Genomic DNA, 22,035 nt, shown 5'->3' on the forward strand with positions numbered 1-22,035 from the left:
CCGCGCCGAGTATAAGTCAAAGAGACGAGGTTCTTAAGCCTTCCGCCCTTCTACTTCGGGCTTCCAATCGCAGCCATCCGACTCCTCCGCGTGCGGAGGCGAAGAGGGGAAGAAGTAAATGGGCAATATTCTTATATATCCATGTTAAGAATTCGAGAAAAGCCGGAGAAGGTTGCGGCGCCTTGAAAGCTCGCAAGGGCCGTTGCACCAAGGAAAGATGTGAACGTCTCAATTAATCTGCCTCTGCCCAAAAGCCCACACCTTTTAAGGCGAAGGGCATGATTATTGGAAAATCATTTGCAAAGAAACCTTCAATTGCTTGGCTGTTTCAGGCAGCGCTCTAAGCTCCTTCGGGATACCTGGTTATTTTTTTAAAATATATTTGGTGGCTCCTATTTAACAGCCACCACTCTTGCCCCGCAAAGGATTTAATGCATGCGATGAGGACCCGGAAGTCTCTATAAATAAAATGTCACTTGAGACTGTAGCCCCTTGTTGGGCAACAAGACTGTAGGCTCGGAAGCAGCAAAAAGGGGCGGGGCAGACGGAGAGGGGCGGGGCCAGCCTTTCCTGGAATCCTGTACTGCCTTATGCGTGGGTAGAAATGGAGGTGGTTGTGATGTGAGGGCGCTCTGCACATGCTCAAAGGCACTGATTTGTTTATTTGCTTTCTTTCTTTCTTTTAGATCCTGCTACTTAAGGGATCAAATTTTTAAAGGGAGGCAGAAATAAGAACATCAGAACGGCCCCTGCCTAATAATGATGGTGATGGTAATAAAAAATAAAATAAAATAATAATAATTTTATTATTTATACCCTGCCCATCTGGCTGGGTTTTCCTTCATCAAGTCAGACCAGCATCCTGTTCTCACGGTGGCCTAACTAGAGGCCTGTAAGCAGGACCTGAGTGGAGGGAGAACATTAACAAATTACTTTTATAAAATAGAAAAAAATGCAATTCTGAAATGCCAGCATGTTTTGGTAAAAGCATTCTTCAGCAACACAAGAGAGCTGGGGGGTTTCTTCCCCTCCAGAGAAAAATCTCTCCAGGGCTTCTGATAACAGCATTTTACCATTTTATAAAACTTTTTTTCAGTCTCATTTTGAGGTTTTGCCTCTATATTTTATATTATTTTAGTTTCCTAGCATGTGGTGCTTTCTAGTCCCTCCCCCCCCCAATTTAGAGTGGCATTTAAGGTCAGGGTGTTAGGATTTGAATCCAGCGCCTGAAATGACTTAAATTAGAATAAAGAAGTAAACTAAAGTGAATGAATACTGGACTGTATCACTTCATACTGTGTGTGAGAGAGACAGTGTCTAGATAATTTCTAGTACAGCTTCTGGGTCATCTGGCCAGCATGACTAAGCTCCTTCTGGCGAACCAGAGCAGCGCACAGAAATGCTGTTTACCTTCCCGCCGGAGCGGTACCTATTTATCTACTTGCATTTTGATGTGCTTTTGAACTGCTAGGTTGGTAGAAGCTGGGACAGAGCAACAGGAGCTCACCCCGTCGCGGGGATTCAAACCATCGATTTTCTGATCAGCAAGCTCCAGAGGCTCAGTGATTTAGACCACAGCACCACCCATGTCCTCCCTGTGACATACAGTATACAGTGGTGCCTCGCAAGACGAAAAGAATCCGTTCCGCGATTCTCTTCGTCTAGCGTTTTTTTCGTCTTGCGAAGCAACCCTATTAGCGGATTAGCGGCTTAGCGGCTATTAAAGGCTTAGCGGCTAAGCTGCTAAAAGGCTATTAGCGGCTTAGCGGCTTAGAAAAGGGGGGGAAGCGGGGGGGAAATCGCAAGACACGCAAGACGTTTTCGTCTTGCGAAGCAAGCCCATAGGGAAATTCGTTTTGCGAAGCAACTCAGAAACGGAAAACCCTTTCGTCTAGCGGGTTTTCCGTCTTGCGAGGCATTCGTCTTGCGGGGCACCACTGTTATGATGTCTTGAGGATGTATTATGGGAAACTTTGGGAAACTTTAAAATACTGATGTAACCATTGTTCAGGGCTTCTGGCTGCTTCGTCTATGTGTTAGTGGGAAGTCTTGTTGCAACAATAAAGATCAGGCCTACTGGCTGCTGTTTTGCTTCTATCTGTTGACTGAAGTCTCTTTCTTGTGACCCCCGAGTTGAAGCTATGGGAGCCAACATAAGGCAATTGTGGGGTGCTCAAAGGACTCCCTTTTACAGTTCTTCGCATAAAAAGGACCCCACATGCAGAAAACAAAGGTATGGCAGAGGGAAATTGAGAACAGGCATCTCCCTGATGTGCTAGTCTTCAACATGCAGAAAGTTGTGTGTGTTTTTAAAATGTGTTGAAGCACTGAAAAATGCACCTCCACCTGTCTGCAATGATAATCTCTGTCTTCTTTCACTATCCCATAATTCTATATACAGTGGTACCTCGGGTTAAGTTCTTAATTTGTTCCAGAGGTCCGTTCTTAACCTGAAACTGTTCTTAACCTGAGGTACTACTTTAGCGAATGGGGCTTCCTGCTGCCACCACGCTGCCACCACGTGATTTCTGTTCTCATCCTTGAAGCAAAGTTCTTAACCCGAGGTACTATTTCTGGGTTAGCGGAGTCTGTAACCTGAAGCGTATGTAACCTGAGGTACCACTGTAACTTGCAGAGTGGCTCAAACTTGGACCCAAATTAAATGTGACACCAGGTGAGCAGGAAAAAGATCTTGCTCAGTGTCCAGCACAGAAGGCTTCACATTTAATTAGAGCTATTTGTTTTGGATGTTGTATGTGATGCCAATAAAGGTTTCACGATACGAATTAGAGCTATTGGGTGTAACCAGCACTGTGCAAGAGGAATTACACAATCATGCAACGGGACTTCACCTTCCTCTCGTCTCTCTGCCCTCCCCCAGGTTTCAAGGATATATGGGGGGGGGGAGCTGCAGAGAAAAGGAGGGGCACGTTTTGTTGCGCAAGTATAAGTCTGTTGTGCAAACAGAACAGCAAACACATATTCCTGGTTGGGGCGGGCCTTGGGCAAATTGTCAACCGTGAACACAGAAGAAATTGCCATGCAGATAAGTATGAACAGTGGTCATTATGAATTTAATAGTGGTCATGCACACACACACACGTGCAAAAAAAATTATGCCAGGTTATTTATTTATTTGCATTTATATACCACTAAATATTCAAAAAATCTCAGTTGCGACGGTAACATAGACATCCTAGCACCAGTGAATTCAATCCACAAGTGATAGCATGGAACCTCTTGATATGTTGTAAACTTCACGTTGCAATCTCCGATGCAAGTTCCTTCATGAAAGAAAAGCCACCTTAAGGACAGTTACAAAGTTTCCTGGGAAGTCATAAAAAATGCTTCCCGCACTGCTTTTTCAATATTAGTGTCTTCACAGATAACATTAGTGTCATCACACAGATAATATTGCATCCTAACCCATATTCAAGTTTCAAAAGTTCCTACACACCTGAATCCACACCCTCACCTGCTAGATATATTGTTGGCCTTGTGTGTTCTGTTCTGCAGTATTTTTGCTCTTATAGCTGCAGAAACCTGCATGCTGCAGCGTCTTTACATACACATTTATGTAAAGCACTCCCCCTGCCCACCCAGGAATTCTGGGAACTTTAACTAAAGGGTCCTGGGAATCGTAGCTCTGTGAGGGGCAAACTACAGTTCCCAGGCATCTGGGGGACACACAAAACACTCTTTAAATACACTCTAAATGTACTGTGTATGCACAGCCTTTTGCAGAACAAATGAATGCCAATTAAGCGAAACAAACATGCAGTGCTATGACGGAAGACAGCACTCGAGTTTAAAAGTAAACATGAAGTAATCCAAGGCATGTGATTTGTTCAAATATCCCTAAAGAACAAGGATACTAAATCGAGAAGCTGCCTTGAGTCTCAATAATAAATACAAAGGGTGCTCGTGAGGGCTAATGTAGCAGAAGTGCTGGTGGCAGGTGGAATAGACCACAAAGAGAATTTCCAAACTATTGCTATTTTTGGGTAGGGTTCAATCACATACTGGCAGCTGCCCCACCACCCATCAAGTAAAACAATAGGAATACTGAACTAACTGACCAATGTTTGTTTTCCTTCCCCCTGCCCCACCAAAGATTTTATGTCATTGGTTCTGGGTTTCACTAGTGGGGCCACTAGTGAAAGTGATGGCTGGTTCAGGCAACCAGAAAGAAGTGCTATTCACACAATCACTCACTCTTCGGAACTCATTGCCACAAGAGTCATCCACTAGCTGGGAGAAACCAGAAGATGGAAATACGTTCCCAGTTCCTAATTTTACATTCTTCGAAAGCTGCTCCTAAGCATGTTTACCAAGAGGGATGTGCTTCTTACCTACCGAGTTTGCATATGATTACAGCTTTATTACCTTATTTAATCCAGAGGTGCAGGTGCAGCCAATATGAGGGCTCTGTAGAGCTCTCCAGTCTTGAAATAAATGTTCAGACTGCCCCTAAAGAATACATTCCTCAAACAACCAGAAAGCTGTTCCCCTATGCCAGGTGCTATATGCTGATGTAAAGGTAAAGGTAAAGGGACCCCTGACCATTAAGAGTGAAGGGGGCCATCTTGGAAGTGAGGAGGGGGTGGTAGCCTGCAAGAGAAAATTCTCTATAGGGAGCTGTAACACTCATGCAAGCCAGTAGTTTAGTTTGTGGTAAAGGTAAAGGTAAAGGGACCCCTGACCATTAGGTCCAGTCGCAGATGACTCTGGGGTTGCGGCGCTCATCTCACTTGGCCGAGGGAGCCGGCGTACAGCTTCAGGGTCACGTGGCCAGCATGACTAAGCCACTTCTGGAGAACCAGAGCAGCGCACGGAAACGCCGTTTACCTTCCCGCCAGAGTGGTACCTATTTATCTACTTGCACTTTGACGTGCTTTCGAACTGCTAGGTTGGCAGGAGCAGGGACCGAGCAATGGGAGCTCACCCCATTGCGGGGATTTGAACCGCCGACCTTCTGATTGGCAAGCCCTAGGCTCTGTGGTATGCTGATGTACACAGTCACGAAGTCTATTTGTGCACCATGTGCTCTTGTCCTCTCCCTGGTACAATACAGTCAAAGAGCTGGGAGTCTATCAGCTCTGAGCTCCACAAAAAATAACCTTCGGACTATGGCACACCATAAATCGAGACCACGGGCAATCTGTCCCCTGGGAACTATAGTACAGGCAATTCCCCATGTACACATGTTCAATACGCATTGCACCTTTTTGCACAAATACGCATTGCAGGGTGGTGGCAGAACAGGGTGTTTGCAGGCTTTTTCAATGGTGCTTCAAATACAGTCAAACCTTGGTTCCCGAATGACTTAGTTGCCGAGCAAATCGGCTCCCAAACGCTGCAAACCCGGAAGTAAGTGTTCCGGTTTGTGAACGTTTTTCAGAAGCCGAACGTCCGACGCAGCTTCCGCTTGAGCGCAGGAAGCTCCTGCAGCCAATCGGAAGCCATGCCTTGGTTTTCGCACCAATTCGGGAGTCGAAAGGCCTCCCGGAATGGATTAAGTTCGAGAACCAAGGTACCACTGTATATGCCATTTCAGTGCCTGTAAACTGGGAGTTGCCTGTATTTTCCTTGCAACAGTATGAATCCAGGTGGAAATTGCAGGAGAAGCAGGTGAGAGAGATACAGCCAAGATGCATGATTCTGAATCAAGACAAATTAACTCCAGTTGGACTTGGGAATGAGGAAATCCACCCTTGTGCCAAATGTGTTGGGGATCTGTCGGGCTGCCAACAGGAGCAAAGCTCTCAGGTCATTCCAGCAGGCAATATTATCAGCAGCTGAGGTCCACTTACTTTGAAGCACCAACCCATTGGATATAAGAACATAGGAACCTGCCTTATGCCAAATCAGACCACTAGCCCCTCTAGCTCAATATTTGTCTACACTCTGGCAGCAGCTTTGTGGAGTTTCAGGCAGGGAAAATTCCCAGTCTTGCCCAGAGATGCTGCCGAGGACTGGATTTTGCAGGTGAGGCGTGGGACCTACCACTGAGCTATAATAATAACAATAATAATAATAATAATAATAATAATAATAATAATAATAATAAATTTATTATTTATACCCCACCCATCTGGCTGGGTTTCCCCAGCCACTCTGGGCAGCTCCTAACAGAATACAGTGGTACCTCAGGGGTTAAGTACTTAATTCGTTCTGGAGGTCTGTTCTCAACCTGAAACTGTTCTTAACCTGAAGCACCACTTTAGCTGTGCTGCCAGAGCACGATTTCTGTTCTCATCCTGAAGCAAAGTTCTTAACCTGAAACACTATTTCTGGGTTAGCGGAGTCTGTAACCTGAAGCATATGTAACCTGAAGCGTATGTAACCTGAGGTACCACTGTATTAAAAACACGATGAAAGATCAAACATTAAAAACTTCCCGAAACAGAGCTGCCTTCAGATGTCTTCTAAAAGTCAGGTAGTTGTTTATTTCCTTGACATCTGATGGGAGGGCGTTCCACAGGGCGGGCGCCACCACCGAGAAGGCCCTCTTCCTGGTTCCCTGTAACCTCACTTCTCACAGTGAGGGAACCGCCAGAAGGCCCTCAGAGCTGGACCTCAGTGTCAGTGCTGAACGATCTGGGTGGAGAGGCTCCTTCAGGTATACTGGGCCGAGGCCCTTCCCGCTGGCTTTCCACTACCACCAAGTGAAGAGAAATTTGTAGAAGTAGTCATTGGATTTGAAGCGGAAGCCCTTTTCCGGAACGTAGCCCTGGAGAGAGATCTTGTATCCTTTGGCCTCCACATCAATCTTGATGCAGTCGAGTAGGTCAGAAATGCCGGGAGAGGCTTTCCAGGGTCCAAACTTGACCACCGATTTCTTGTAGGAGTCCAAGCCGTTGAGGGTGTCATGGCACTTGACGACATCCTCGTCGGTCTTCATCACGCACACCATGACGCTGGACTGCCGGGCCGCCACCGCTTCTGCCCTCGCGATGCGGATCATCAGCTCGATGTTCTCGTTGTAGCTGGGCACGCGGGCGAGGAACTGTTTCCTGGCCACCAGCTCCCCAAAGATCTGGGGAGAGTCCTCCAGCTGCTTGACCAAAGGCTCGATGTCGTAAAAGAGGGCTTCCTTGTACACCTCCTGGACGCAGTTCGTGGGCACCTGGTTGCTGCGCAGGTATTCCAAGATGTACTTGAAGTAAGTCCCGGGCCGGTCTATGAAATATCTTCCCTCGGGGTCCGTACGGGGCTTGGTCTGTCCACTGGCAAACATCTCAGCCAGCTTGGAACCAGGGTGCTTCTTCAAGGTGCTTAGGGTGGTGGTGAATATCTCCCCACCAACATTGAGCTCTATGATTTGAGACTGCTGGAAACAAAGAAAAGGAAAGCAAGGTGATATCCAGGGAAGGAAGGATGGATCTGTCCACTCTGATTTCTCACTGTTTATCATTTTTCCAATCTTTATGTTCATTAACACAGGCTTTTGGCCCTTATTTTGGAGGGTAACCAAGTATGTCTGGGGTCTCTTGCACACCTGCTTTTGCAAACCCTCCAACATTTCTCCGATGAAAATAGGGATGTCCTATTCCATAATAATAATAATTTTATTATTTCCCTTTCTTTCCCCAGGGCTACAACAGTTTAACAAGAAGGTATAGCAACTCGGGCTGTCAGTGGAAATTTTGCAATCGATGTCCCTACCATCTGCAAAGGCTATAATAAAAACTAGGTTGTGGGATATTGAACGCCAAGAACTAACAGTAGCAGCAGAGAAAACATGTTCCCCTCTTTATTTTCAACTTTCTTGGGCACATGAAACTAACCATAATTACCTTGAATTTCTGCTTAACCCTCAAGAAAGGAGGGCATTTTCACTGGCCAGATTTAATTCAAATCCATCCAGTCTCCTTTGGGGAAGGTTCTCAGGCAGGGTGGAAGGAGAAAGAACTTGCCCATGCGAAGACCACCTGGTGGAAACCGTTACACATATGGTTCTCAGTTGTAAACTATATGCTGATCTCCGCCAGCAATTTCTAGATCAACTCTGTATCCCCAAATGGAAACCAGAGTCAGAGGTCATACAATTTCTATTACTGGGGAATGATCAGGAGCTCACCAAGTTAGTGGCTAAATATCTCTATTTGGTTTTTTGTCGTCGAAATACACTGCAGACGTCTGCTCTCCCTGGAGACCAAGAGATGTGATGATAGACTGCTCTGCCTCCTTTCTTTTAGCAAATGTTTTGTGCCACTGGGGAAGTGGTACTTTAATTCTGTATTGATTTGTTTTGTTTTGGATGTTGTTTGTGATGCCAATAAAAGGTTTTACGAATACGAATGTATACTCCACTGGCATTGCCCCAGCTACTCTGCACGGCTTCCAACATATATAAAAACATAATAAAACATTAAGCATTAAAAAACCTGCCTTTAGGTGCCTTCTAAAGGTTGTATAGTTACTTATCTCCTTGGTTCGGGGGTCGCATGGCTCTATAGCCTCCAACATTTATCCGATGAAAATAGGGTTGTCATAAGGAAATGTGGGACATTCTGGGATCAAATCAGAAATCAGGACAGCTTCTGTAAATCTAGGACTGTCCCTGGAAAACAGGGACACTTGGAGGGTCTGCTTTTGGTGGGGTGGACCTGTCTTTTTCTAAATATTTATGGATGAGCATTTTGCATTCTTGGGTTGTTGTTTTTTAAAAATATCTTATTAATAAACAAAATAAATCAAGGATAAAGAGCATGACGTAATACTGTTATCGCAGGTTGAAAGCATTAACGTTGAAACGTTCCAAAGCATTTAAAAGAAATACTGTACTCATTTCCCCATAAGCCTGTTAGGCTGGTTAATATGTATATTTTTGTAATAAGGTTAGCTTAATCATAGTTACTATGAACCCAAGGTTCTTGCTTTATTCATGTTCTTATACTTGCTTTTTATGGTTTGTTTGTTTTTTGCTATTTCTGTTCTTACATTGCTACTCTCTTTGAGACACTTTCATGTGAAAAGCAATGAATAAATACAATATAATAATAATTATAATAATTATAATAATGGCAGAAGAAGGACTCATGCAGACTTCCATTTGTGCCACAATTTTTGTCCCGACGCTTTCCCTGGGAAAATCCTCTGCCGAATGGAAACAAACGTAAATCCATGGAAACCCCCATTGATATTTGTTTCAATTCAGTGGTAAACAGAGGGTTTTCCCAGGGAAAGCGGTAGGACAAAAAAACGCCCACCCTCTCAGACCTGAGCTTGGAAGTCCCAAACCTGAGCCTGAGGCTGTAAATCACAGCATAAACAGAAATCTTTTTATAAATGAAATAAATAAACAAAAGAGAACCAGATGAGCCCTGAGACACATATCTGTCGCATTGAGGGCTCACCCAGTTACCTCTGCTCTGCATTTCTTGATGCAGGAAAACCCACTTTTTATCGCTGAACAGCGGATTGCTTTTTGCTCAGATTCAGTGGGAAACTGTGGGTTACCCCAGGGAAAGCACCAGAACAAATGGGGAGGAAACACTCCGAGAAAGCCCTGGAAAGCCCATACCTGTGGAGCAAAGGTTGGTGTGGATGATGGTCCCTGACAGGGCCGGATTTAGGTTTGACGAGGCCCTCAGCTACTGAAGGTAACGGGGCCCTTTATATGTCCAGCTGTCCTTTGTCAACAACAAATTTCTGCTGCTTTTTTTGTGTCGAATATATGCTATGTGGTAATTTATGGACCTAATAGGTATCTCAAGCCATTTGCACATGTTGCCGTGCAACCAGTCCATGCAGAATGTAGGCACCCTATATATAGAAATGAGCGAAACAGTGATATTTTAGGGAGCAGGCTAGCAGGCGGGGCACGTGACTTACATTAGGGACACCCAACTCCCAAAAGTCTGCGATCTACTCACAGTATAGAAAAACTGGCAGTTGTCGTAAAAACTTACCCATTGTCGTAAAAAGACTGGCAGTGATCTACCCAAAGTTGTGGAGCATTTTTTAGGAAGGCAAAGTTGTGGAGCTTGAGCTTTTTTTTTAGAAAGCCAGAGTTGGTTTTTTTGTAAGGAGATCGCTGAGGGGCCAGAGATCAACCAGGATCTACCAGGAACACCCTGTGATCTACTAGTAGATTGCGATATACCCGTTGGACATGCCTGACTTACATCATAGGCGCCTACACAACACAAAACACTGTTGCTGTATGTAGGTTTTATTTTATTTGTTTTTTAACTTATATTTTGGAAATGTACATCCAGTTTTTTCCCCCTTTAATTTTTTGGGGGCCCCCAAGAGAGTGGGGCCCTAAGCTATAGCTTGTTTAGCTTATACGTAAATCTGGCACTGGTCCCTGAGACCAGTATTGTTAACTTTGATTTCCAGGAGCTCTCCAGGGAAAACAAGAAGTCACCAACTTACCTGCGCCTTTCTGTTACCTTGAGATGCTGGGAATTGAACCCACGACCTTCTGCAAAGTTCGGAGCTGCACAGCCCCTCCCCAGCTAGCTGTTCCAGGAAGTCCTGGGCCCCATGATTCACTCACCGTTTGCAGGTTGCTCCCAATTTGTTTCCGAAGGGAATTTGATTCCGACGAAATGCTCATCTTTCCCCTTCAACTCACACCTGCAAGCTTCAGATCCGCAGGAAGGGCAGCCAGCCTCAAAAGACCCCAATGTGGTGGAGGGGTGCTGATTTTTCTCTCTTTCTCTCCCACTGCAGGTTCCCCCCTCGCAGCTGACTCCAGCACATCCGCCTGCCTGCCACTTGGCGGCCACAGCTCCCTGGAGAACTTCCCAGGTGAGTTACAGGTGCAAAGCAGGTAACCCGCAGGTGGAAATATTTTTCCAGGCAGGCCTGTCTTCTGGCAGCGAACTTTTGCTGAGCAGCCCAGAGAGAGAAGCACTGCCTATATATATTCCTCCCTGTGACACCTGCGTAAGAAGCCCTGGCTGACACACCCAGCTGGGCAAACCAGACCCTCCCACTTTCTTCAGTTCTCACGTCCAGGTTAGTGTAGCCCGAAACACTCCCTTCTTGTGAACTGGTTACACCCTGCTCCCACAGCTTAACCTGAGCGACTGCTCTGTCCTCTTTTAAAGGCGCAGGAAGCTCATTCAGAGCTTAGCCACTCTTTTGGGAGACCGGTCAATTGCCTGTTCTAGGCAGGGCTGCGCTCTCTCTGAACCGGTTTGCAGCTCAGTTTGCAACTCCTAGACTCACCTTTGCCCCTTGAAGTGCAAGTGACTGCTGTGGCCAGGAATCATAGAGTTGGAAGGGACCCAAGAGTCATCTAGTCCAACCCTCTGCAATTTCAGGAATCTCAGCTAAAGTATCCAGCTTTGGTTAATATGGCGGGAAAGTGAGCATAGCTGTCAACTTTCCCCTTTTCTTGCGAGGAATCCTATTCGGAATAAGGGGATTTCCCTTAAAAAGAGGAAAATGTTGACAGCTATGAAAGTGAGGCACCGAAAAAGTCAGGAATGAATGAATGAATGATTAACAGTGTTATAAGAATTTTAAGGTCTCAAGTGTAGAATAAATATTTGCATATGCGCACATATCTAAATATATGAACCATGTGTCTGAAATAGTACAGGGGAGCAAATCCTGTCTTGAGGGCCTATTTGTGTATGAATAGGGTGAGCCTGTGACCTGGATTCAGGAACTGAAGTATTAACCATCACCAAAGAATGGCCAGGCTGCCAAGGTAATGCAATCATGGACCATTGTCAGGTATCCTGGCAGACAGAATTTCTGCTGTAGACCACCTCCTTCTGTGATGTATGTATGATGTTTTGGGGGGTGGTCTTGGGCTACAGGGTGGGCAATTTCAAAAGTCTATATAAGGGCTTACACCCCAGGCTCACTAGCCACTTTGCTTCTCAATATACTCTGGTTGGCCTCTGTTGTTTTCTCCTACCAATAGGGAACCCACTTAAGGACTCTATATGGGCTCCGGAATACCCCATAAGGGAAAGGGAGCAGTTTTTCTTATAACAATGGGAAGATGTATAAACATCCCACAAGCAAATCAAGATGAACGCCTGATGGATTCTCACTGTTGTAGACCCTCCTTTATTGAACAACAAACATTCAATAAAGACTGGACACAGGCCGCATCATAACAGTGCATTCAAAGCAGTATTGCACCACTTTAAACAAAAAATTCTCCCAAGGATCCTGGGAACCGTAGCTTGTTAAGGGCGCTGAGAGTTGCTATTCCCCTCACAGAGCTACAGTTCCCAGAGTTCTGTGGGGAAAGGGATTAGTCGTTGGACCACTCTGAGATCTGTAGTTCTATGAGGTCTCCCTAATAAGGTCTCAGCACCCTCAACAGACTACAGCTCCCAGGATTCCTTGTGCAAAGGCACGACTGTTTAAATTGGCGCGATACTGCTTCAAATGTATACGGGTACCAACCATTTTGCGTGCGTTCGATGGGGGCCATCATCTGACCACTGCGTCAGCTTTGTGTAAGGCTCACCCAGCAAGCGTCATGGTTAAGTGGGGATTTGAACCCAGGTCTCTGTGGTCCCAGTCCAATACTCTTGACGGCTTACACCACACGGCTTTCATGTACAGTCATACCTCGGGTTACAGATGCTTCAGGTTACGTTTCTTCGGGTTACGGACTGCCAAAAGCTGGAAGTACCGGAACAGGTTACTTCCAGGTTTCGGTGGTCGCACATGCACAGAAGCACTAAATCGCGCTTTGCGCATGCGCAGAAGGCCAAATTGCAACCCACTCATGTGCAGACGCGCCGCTGCAGGTTGCGAATGTGCATCCCGCATGGATCACGTCCGCAACACAAGCGTCCACTGTATATAAAAGTCCTATTGCTGTTTTCAGTTTGTGAATGCAAACATGGGCTTGGCTCCGATGATGACTGTTGAACATTCCTTTCCCTTGACTCTGGAACGGGGCATGGCGTGGCCGTGATTTTTCCTTGTCCTACAGCAGTCCATCCCAGAGTTCCCGGGCAAACCCAAGGACCAGCCCCACAATGCTGGCAGCCTTGGCGCACACCTCATTCCTCCCCTACATCAAACAGAGGTTTCTTCCCAACTCTGCAAACTTGGCAGCCCTCCTGCCGCACCCTTAAGGCGGTGTGCGTTTCTCTCCATTTGCGTTTCCCAGGCATAACTTGACCTCTCCTCCAGCTGTTGCTCTTTATCTATAAAATTATGGAATTCACCCGCATAAGACGAAGTGTGATGCAAACCAACTCAGAAGGCTTTAAAAAGATTAGACAAATTAGAAGGCTAGCAACAGCTAAGGTAAGGTAAAGGTAAAGGACCCCTGGATGGTTACGTCCAGTCAAAGGCGACTATGGGGTTGTGGCGCTCATCTCGCTTTCAGGCCGAGGGAGTTGGCATTTGTCCACAGGCAGCTTTCTGGGTCATGTGGTCAGCAGGACTAAACCACTTCTGGCGCAATGGGACACCGCGACGGAAACCAGAGCGCACGGAAATGCTGTTTACCTTCCCGCTGCAGTGGTACCTATTTATCTACTTGTGCTGGTGTGCTTTCAAACTGCTAGGAGCTGGGACAGAGCAATGGGAGCTCACTCAGTCGTGGGGATTCGAACCGCCGGCCTTCCGATCAGCAAGCCCACGAGGCTCAGTGGTTTAGGCCACAGCGCCACCCACGTCCCAGCAACAGCTGTTAGCTACAATGACTAGGTTTGTTTGTTTGTTGCACCAAGCTTTCCTCCAAGGAGCTCAAGGTAGTGGACACAGTTCTTCCCCTCCTCAATTAATCCCCATAATGACCTTGCAGAGTAGGTTATGCTGAGTGGCAGGGAGCGTCCCCAAGTGAGCTTTGTGGCCCAGGGTGGGGGTTGAACCCTGGTCTCCCAGGTCCTTTCCTGACACTCTAACCACTATGGCGCACTGGCTTGGCCTCCACTGATGGAGGCCGTTGTTGTGGTTGGCATCCGTCTGCCTCGAAAGACAACGGAGTGTTCCTCCAGGGGTGAAGTCACACCGCTCCGTTAGCAGTAGCAAAACACCTCTCTAGGGCGCAAGCCTGGGCAGTGTGTCTGGAGGTCCTGGGCTACCCAGACGGCAAGACCTCTTGGCCTCACAGATGTGGTCCAAAGGAAACCAGAGCAAGACGTTTGGCACCAGCTTGGCTGCAGGAGTTGCCAGAAGGAGGCATACAAAGCACCATCCAACTGCCTTAGGGACACCACTTCAGATTTGTGTACGGTTTCCTCCTTAGCCTTTTCTTCTCCTGAAGATATCTATCCCACAAGGCAGTGGAGGTTTAGGATCAGAGTTTTCCTTCCCCTAGATGGGCAACCTTCCCGGGTGGACAAGCCCCATCTGCCCCTCACTCCCCTCTACAGATGTGCAGAAACCACCTTTTTGACCACAGAACCCACTATTGGTTTCGTCTGCTCAATCCACCAGAGCCTGTCTTTGTACAGGTCAGTGTTGGTGCTGACCTTTAAAGCCCTAAATGGCCTCGGTCCTGTATACCTGTAGGAATGTCCCCAACCCCATTGTTCAGCCCAGACACTGAGGTCCAGCTCCGAGGGCCTTCTGGCGGTTCCCTCCCTGCAAGAAGTGAGGTTACAGGGAACCAGGCAGAGGGCCTTCTCGGTAGTGGCGCCCGCCCTGTGGAACGCACTCCCTTCAGATGTGAAGGAAGTAAGCAGCTATCTTATCTTTAAAAGACATCTGAAGGCAGCCCTGTTTAGGGAAGTTTTTAAATATTTAATGCTGTATTGTTTTTAACATTCGATTGGGAGCCGCCCAGAGTGGCTGGGGAAACTCAGCCAGCTGGGTGGGTATAAATAATAAATTATTATTATTATTACAGTGGTACCTTGGGTTAAGTACTTAATTCATTCCGGAGGTCTGCTCTTAACCTGAAACTGTTCTTAACCTGAAGCACCACTTTAGCTAATGGGGCCTCCTCCTGCTGCCGCGCCGCCGGAGCACAATTTCTGTTCTCATCCTGAAGCAAAGTTCTTAACCTGAAGCACTATTTCTGGGTTAGCGGAGTCTGTAACCTGAAGCGTATGTAACCTGAAGTGTATGTAACCCAAGGTACCACTGTATTATTATTATTATTAATTATTATTATAATAATAACAACACAGGGGAAGTTCCTAACTCACTGAGGGTTTGAGACCCTCACCTGGTTGAGCCAGAATTATGGGAACTGGAGTCTGAAAACATCTGTAGGGCCACACATTTCAGGCCCGCCTAGGTATACTGATGAATATAAGATGCTCACTATCCTCTTTAAATTGAATGCTTTTAAGGGGGGTGGGAACAACCCCAAAACTAACACCACTGAATAAAATTAAGGGAGTTACATTGTGCAACTGATTTGTCTTCTCTTTACAATTAGGTAAACATCAGTGCTATTTTTCTAGAAAAAGAGGTGCCAGAACTCACCATGAACTTCTCCCTTCTTCTCTTATAATAGCAATGGTTCCGGAACTGAATTCCGGTGAGTTCCGCCTGAAAAAAAATCCCTGGTAAGCATATATATAAGGTCCACTGGACATCTGAATGTTTTTTAAAATACATATTTATACATATGTGCGCACACACAAACAGGTTTCAGCCTAACTTCTAAATACTACAAACAGAACAGTGTGTAAATTAATGAAAGAAAATGAGGCGCTCTTCAGAATTAGTCTTTTTATTGACAGTGAGCTCATCGGCTCAAAATTCACTTACGTACAAAACAGTAAAATAAAGTTTACCTTTACGGAAGTGAATTGCAAGTATTAGTCATCAGAGACAATGCAATCAGTAGGACGTGAGCCAATTTCAAAACATCCTCTTTGAATCATATAGGGCCATAGACATGTTTGGCATTTAGTTTACTTTGTAAGATTTATAAGCCACTCAATCATCAAACCCTCTAAGCGGGTTACATAAAATATTAAATATGCATTAAAATAATTTAAGCTTCCCTCCCACTCTATATACCCTATCAATTCAGGTATCAGGAATTGAAATCGTCATGTATTTTCTGCATCACAGAGCTCGTTGCACCAGAAAGTCCTATGGAAGAACGTACAGCAAGACATGTCCGCTTCGTGAATTTGGACTCTGGGAGACAGTGCCAGCATAACCTGTGGAATTAATTGGAAAGTAATTCTGAATGCTTTCTCATCAGAATGCCTTATCACTGTATTGGACTACTGCAATGCGCTCTACGTGAGGCTACCTTTGAAGGTGACCCGGAAACCACAACTACCCCAGAATGTGGCAGCTAGACCGGTGACTGGGTGTAGCTGCTATTACACCGGTCCTGAAAGACCTACGTTGGCTCCCAGTACATTTCCGAGCAGAATTCAAAGTGTTGGTGCTGACCTTTAAAGCCCTAAACGGCCTCAGTCCAGTAGACCTGAAGGAGCGACTCCACCCCCATTGTTCAGCCCGGACACTGAGGTCCAGCTCCGAGGGCCTTCTGGTGGTTCCCTCCCTGCAAGAACTGAGGTTAAAGGGAACCAGGCAGAGGGCCTTCTCGGTAGTTGTGCCCTGTGGAACACCCTCCCACCAGATGTCAAGGAAATAAACAACTACCTGACTTTTAGAAGACATCTGAAGGCAGCCCTGTTTAGGGAAGCTTTTAATGTTTGATCTTTTATTGTGTTTTTAACATCCTGTTGGGAGCTGCCCGGAGTGGTATAAATGGGCAGTGTACAAATAATAATAATAATAATAATAATAATAATAATAATAATAATAATTCAATCTCCTTTTATAAAACAGCAAATCTAAACAATGCTCTTTCTATACCCTTTGAACAATTTCCTTTGGAACTAACTGCACTTGCACTAATTGTAATTGCACTTGGAATTAATTAGGGTTGCCATACGCCCGGGAAAACCCAGGCATGCCCTCTTTTTGGGGGCCAACATGCCCATTCAGGTGTATTTTTACATTTTAAAGGAAATGTCTGGGTCGGTGGGGGTGGGCTTCAGACTCAGGTTGCTCTGCATGCTGCAGCCGCTGCCATCCTGAGCTGGGGAAATAGGTATGCTGGCACAGTTTGACTGTCCTCTTTTTTGCTCTTCAAAATATGGCAACCCTAAACTGGGCATTAAGACATTTTTGCACCTAGAAGCCCCAAGTGGAATCATGTATCCATCTAATCCATCTAATTCCTGCAATGCAGGAATCTCAGCTAATGCCTCCATAAGAGGTGGCCATCCAAACTCTGCTTAAAAACCTCCAAGGAAGATAAAGGTAAAGGGACCCCTGGCCATTAGGTCCAGTCGTGGCCGACTCTGGGGTTGTGGCGCTCATCTTGCTTTACTGGCCAAGGGAGCCGGCGTACAGCTTCCAGGTCATGTGGCCAACATGACTAAGCCGCTTCTGGCGAACCAGAGCAGCGCACGGAAATGCCATTTACCTTCCCACCAGAGCGGTACCTATTTATCTACTTGCACTTTGACGTGCTTTCGAACTGCTAGGTTGGCAGGAGCAGGGACTGAGCAACGGGAGCTCACCCCGTCACGGGGATTCGAACCCTCAACCTTCTGATCGGCAAGTCCTAGGCTCTGTGGTTTAACCCACAGCGCCACCCACGTCCCTCCAAGGAAGATAGGTTCACCTAAACAAAAATGTTTTAAGTGGGCACCAGAAAGGGTACCGCAAATATGCCTTCCTGGTGTCAGTAGACTGGGAATTCCCATTTGAGCAACGAAATACCTTTGCTCTTTGCACCATGCATTTCTCATCAGCTGAGATGAATTTCGCCCTGCTTGATCTGCCCCATAATTTCATTGTATTTGGAGGTGACGGCGTTGGCTCTCGTTGTCAGCTGTGCGAGGACGCGATACAAGCTGGACACGTGGTAATAGAAATAGCCTTCAGGGTTCTGCCTCTCTTTCTCTTCCTGTTCTTTCAGACGGCTGGCGACATCAGGGTTCTGGTTATTGAGAGGCATCAAGCCACCTTCCACCACCAGCTTGATGGATTTCAGCAGTGTGTAATAATCATACAGATCTTTGCCGCCCGAGTCAGCCTCAGGCATGCTGTCCTGCCATTCCAAGGGGACGCCCTGGAGAACGCTGGGGAACATCACTGTCTGCTCCATCTTGCGGACCGCAGAGAAGTAATCTTCCATGGTTGCGAGAGGAGAGACTTCTTTGAGCCTAATGCCTCTGGGGATCTCAGCTGAATTGCAAACAGGACCGTTAGATGCGAGCGTTCCTTGCTTCCAGTTGGTGTGGCAATTTATGAGCAAGCCTGGGTGGAAACCAGCCGTGGAACGTGTGATCAGGAAGAGGTCCATTGGAGCAGGGGACAACACCCCTCTGTCCCCAGCCAATCACATCTCTCCTCCTCTGGCATCTCATCAGTTGTCTCCTATGTGGTTAGCCATGTGACTTTATTTACAGGTTGGAATGAACCCAAATTAGAGGTGGACTGATTGACCCCAGTTGAAGCCAGGACTTGCTGATCAATAACTGACAAGTCATGATGTGCAGAGTGGAAAACGCCAAGCCAAATCAAGCAATGTTTATTCCCAGAGTTTCAGAATCATTGGAGGACAAAAAAACAGGCTTGCAATAACTACATGGAGAGCCATTGCTACTCCTGAAGGCAGAGTGTGCTGGGCCCAGGGGTAACCCATGAAACGCGGTCCAGGACCGGTCCAGAATCTGAAGGTTCTGCTAGGAGTCAGTCTGACAGGGCCAAGGCAGGACACGAGGCAAGGACAGGTACAGGTTCTCAGGCAGGATCTAGCATACAGCAATGTAGCTCCCGCAACCTGGGGCGGGGTCTGACAGCCTTTTATCTTTGTCGGGGTAGCGGCCGGTCCTGATCCCCCGGCGACTCACCTCCCCGTTTCGCCCGAAGGCGAGCACTCCTCCTGCGAGTACTCAGGTCTCTCCTTCTCTCAGACCTCAGTCTCTGCAGCTCAGGAGACGTCGGTGGGTTACTAGACCCAGGGGCCGCCTCAGCCTCCCCTGAGCCAGCTGGAGCAGCTGTAAGTGATGGCCCTGCTGAAGGCAACGAGGTAATCCCCGCATCTGGAGCCAGGGCAGGCTCAGGCCCCTGACTCGGCCCAGCTGGTGCTTGTTGCAGGGGAACACGTGCAGACTGGGGCTCTTCAGGACCAGGCCCCAGACTTTGTTCAGATGATGCCTGAGGCAAAGGAACCGGTGCAGACTGAGATTCCTCTGGTTCCGAGTCTGAGTCCCAGGCCATCACACAGAGAAGTCTTGGATGCTCTTAATGCAGGCATCCCCAAACTCGGCCCACCAGATGTTTTGGGAGTCCAACTCCCACCTTTCCTAGCTAACAGGACCAGTGGTCAGGGATGGTGGGAACTGTAGTCCCAAAACATTTGGAGGGCCGAGTTTGGGGGTGCCTGGCTTAACCCATGCTTGATCTTTCACCAAATCATAGAACCTTAGAGTTGGAAGGGGCCCTGCGGGTCATGTAGTCCAACCCCCTGCAATGCAGGAATCTCAGCTAAAGCATCCACGACAAATGGCCATCCAACCTCTGTTTAAAAACCTCCAAGGAAGGACAGTCCACCACCTCTTGTGAAACAGCTCCTCTGTTCCACTGCTGAACAGCTCTTACTGTCAGAAAGTTTTTCTCCTTTCTTGCAGCTTGAAACCATTGGTTCTATCACGGTTCGGTTCACAGGCGATCGAAGTCCCGGCAGGGGATGTCAGGACCGGGGGCAAGATGGCAGGGTGGGAGCAGGAACGTGGGTCCAGAAGCCAGGAGTCAGGAAGCCAAGAATCCGAGGGTCAGAGAGCTGGGAGTCAAGAAGCCAAGGGTTCGAGAATCAGGAAGCAAGGAGTCATGAAATCAGGGGTCTGAGGGTCAGGAAGCAAGGAGTCATGAAATCAGGGGTCCGAGGGTCAGGAAGCCGAGGTTCAAGGATCAGGAAGCAAGAAGCCCAAGGCAGCAAGCATGTTGCTGTGGCAAAGAGCAGAAGGGAGATGCTGACCTTATATCCCTTCCAGGCTCTTGCCACCAGGTGCAGTGAGTTACCAAGCAGCCTCACCTGTGCGGCCGCACCTTGCCTCTCCAGAACAAACTTAGGAAGGCCCCAGTCCTGCAAAGTCCTATTGGTCACAGGGCCTGGCTCCTGCACGCACACCTGACAGGTTCAAATCTTACCCTCCAGAGCGGGAGAAAACAAGCTTGCTCCCTCCTCCATGTGACAGCCCTTCAGATATTTGAAAATGGCTACCCTATCTCTGCAGATGGTGACAGCAGTCACGAAATTAAAACACGCCTGCTTCTTGGGAGAAAAGCAATGACAAACCTAGACAGCATCTTAAAAAGCAGAGAAATCACCTTGCCAACAAAGTTCTGTATAGTTAAAGCTATGGTTTTCCCAGTAGTGATGTATGGAAGTGAGTGCTGGACCATAAAGAAGGCTGATCGCCAAAGAATTGATGCTTTTGAATTATGGTGCTGGAGGAGACTCTTGAGAGTCCCGTGGACTGCAAGAAGATCAAACCTCTCCATTCTGAAGGAAATGAGTGCCCTGAGTGCTCACTGGAAGGACAGATCCTGAAGCTGAGGCTCCAATACTTTGGCCACCTCATGAGAAGAGAAGACTCCCTGGAAAAGACCCCAGTGTTGGGAAAGATGGAGGGCACAAGGAGAAGGGGACGACAGAGGACGAGATGGTTGGACAGTGTTCTCGAAGCTACCAGCATGAGTTTGACCAAACTGCAGGAGGCAGTGGAAGACAGGAGTGCCTGGCGTGCTCTGGTCCAGGGGGTCACGAAGAGTCGGACACGACTAAATGACTAAACAACAACAACAACATCCTATCTCCTCTCAGTCTCCTCTTTTCCAGGCTAAACATACCCAGCTCTTTCAAGCGCTCCTTAGAAGCAGTGCTGTAGGATAGCCACCTCTGAATATCAGCATACCAGTTTATACCTCATCTCTTTCAAAAGACTGTGATTATTATTTTTTAAAGTTGTGGAATGGGAAGGAAGGGAATAGAGAACACTGTTGCATGCTAGCTTGAAAACATGCCCACATTGTTATGTGCAAAAGTGCACTGGGAGATAAAGGACCCCTGTTTATTTCAAATGATATGTGTGTGCACAGCCTAAATCGGTGGTGAGAGGGCGATCTGGCTGCGACATCTGTCACCCCATTGATCGCCAGGGTTCATCTGGCTATGCCATAGTCAATGGGCGTAGCCCACGAAGCAGAGGAGCCTTCAGAAATTAGTGAGAGCATATCGGGGCATTGCACAGTGCTTATTGTTCAAACAGGGGTATTACAAGCTATTTCCATCTGTGAAATGTTGGAAGGGGCAGGGACAACTACATGGCCAAGGCAGCAATCCTAGAATCAGGGACCTGAGCAGTGCTGGATTTACATATGAAATAAACAAGGTATAGCTTAGGGTCCCACTCTCTTGGGGGCCCCAAAAAAAATTAAAGAAAAAAAAGCACTGGATGTACATTTCCAAAATATAAGATAAAAAACAAATAAAATAAAACCTACATACAGCAACAGTGTTTTGTGTTGTGTAGGCTCCTATGATGTAAGTAATGGCCTGCTAGCCTGCTAGCCCGCTCCCTCAAATATCACTGGTTTGCTCATTTCTATATATAGGGTGCCTTCATTCTGCATGTGCAAATGGCTTTAGATGGCTATTAGGTCCATAAATTACCATATAGCATATATTCAGCACAAAAAACAGTGACAATTTGTTGTTGACAAAGGACAGCTGGACATATAAAGGGCCCCATTACTTTCAGTAGCTTAGGGCCTCATCAAACCTAAATCCAGCCCTGGACGTGAGTCCCGAACAGAGACAGACTCAACAAAAATCTTGGTTTGATGTTACGGGAAGGTGTACTAGCATTTCTGGAAGACACACAGCTCTGTGGTATCGCATGTGTTTTCCATGCAGGAGGTTCCAGGATTGATGCCCAGTACAGTGGTACCTCAGGTTACAGACACTTCAGGTTACAGACTCCACTAACCCATAATAGTACCTCGGGTTAAGAACTTTGCTTCAGGATGAGAACAGAAATCGTGCTCTGGCGGCGCGGCGGCAGCAGGAGGCCCCATTAGCTAAAGTGGTGCTTC

At 47.0% G+C, this 22,035-nt stretch overlaps 2 protein-coding genes across 2 annotated transcripts; both read right to left on the reverse strand.

Annotated features, from left to right (window-relative positions):
• Window positions 1-6,036: 6,036 nt before the first annotated feature.
• On the reverse strand, window positions 6,037-11,116 carry KCTD14 (potassium channel tetramerization domain containing 14). Its single transcript, XM_053385148.1, has 2 exons — window positions 10,511-11,116; window positions 6,037-7,333 (listed from the first exon to the last, which is right to left on the reverse strand). Exons 1-2 carry the CDS (start codon window positions 10,568-10,570, stop codon window positions 6,659-6,661), a joined length of 735 nt encoding a protein of 244 aa, XP_053241123.1. The 5' UTR covers window positions 10,571-11,116; the 3' UTR covers window positions 6,037-6,658.
• Window positions 11,117-15,536: 4,420 nt separating this feature from the next.
• LOC128412252 (thyroid hormone-inducible hepatic protein-like) lies at window positions 15,537-18,915 on the reverse strand. The gene is made up of 2 exons (XM_053385150.1): window positions 17,653-18,915; window positions 15,537-16,067 (listed from the first exon to the last, which is right to left on the reverse strand). Exon 1 carries the CDS (start codon window positions 18,236-18,238, stop codon window positions 17,681-17,683), a length of 558 nt encoding a protein of 185 aa, XP_053241125.1. The 5' UTR covers window positions 18,239-18,915; the 3' UTR covers window positions 15,537-16,067; window positions 17,653-17,680.
• Window positions 18,916-22,035: the final 3,120 nt, after the last annotated feature.

The sequence above is a fragment of the Podarcis raffonei genome, chromosome 4, assembly GCF_027172205.1.
Source record: "Podarcis raffonei isolate rPodRaf1 chromosome 4, rPodRaf1.pri, whole genome shotgun sequence".
Classification (NCBI taxonomy): domain Eukaryota; kingdom Metazoa; phylum Chordata; class Lepidosauria; order Squamata; family Lacertidae; genus Podarcis; species Podarcis raffonei.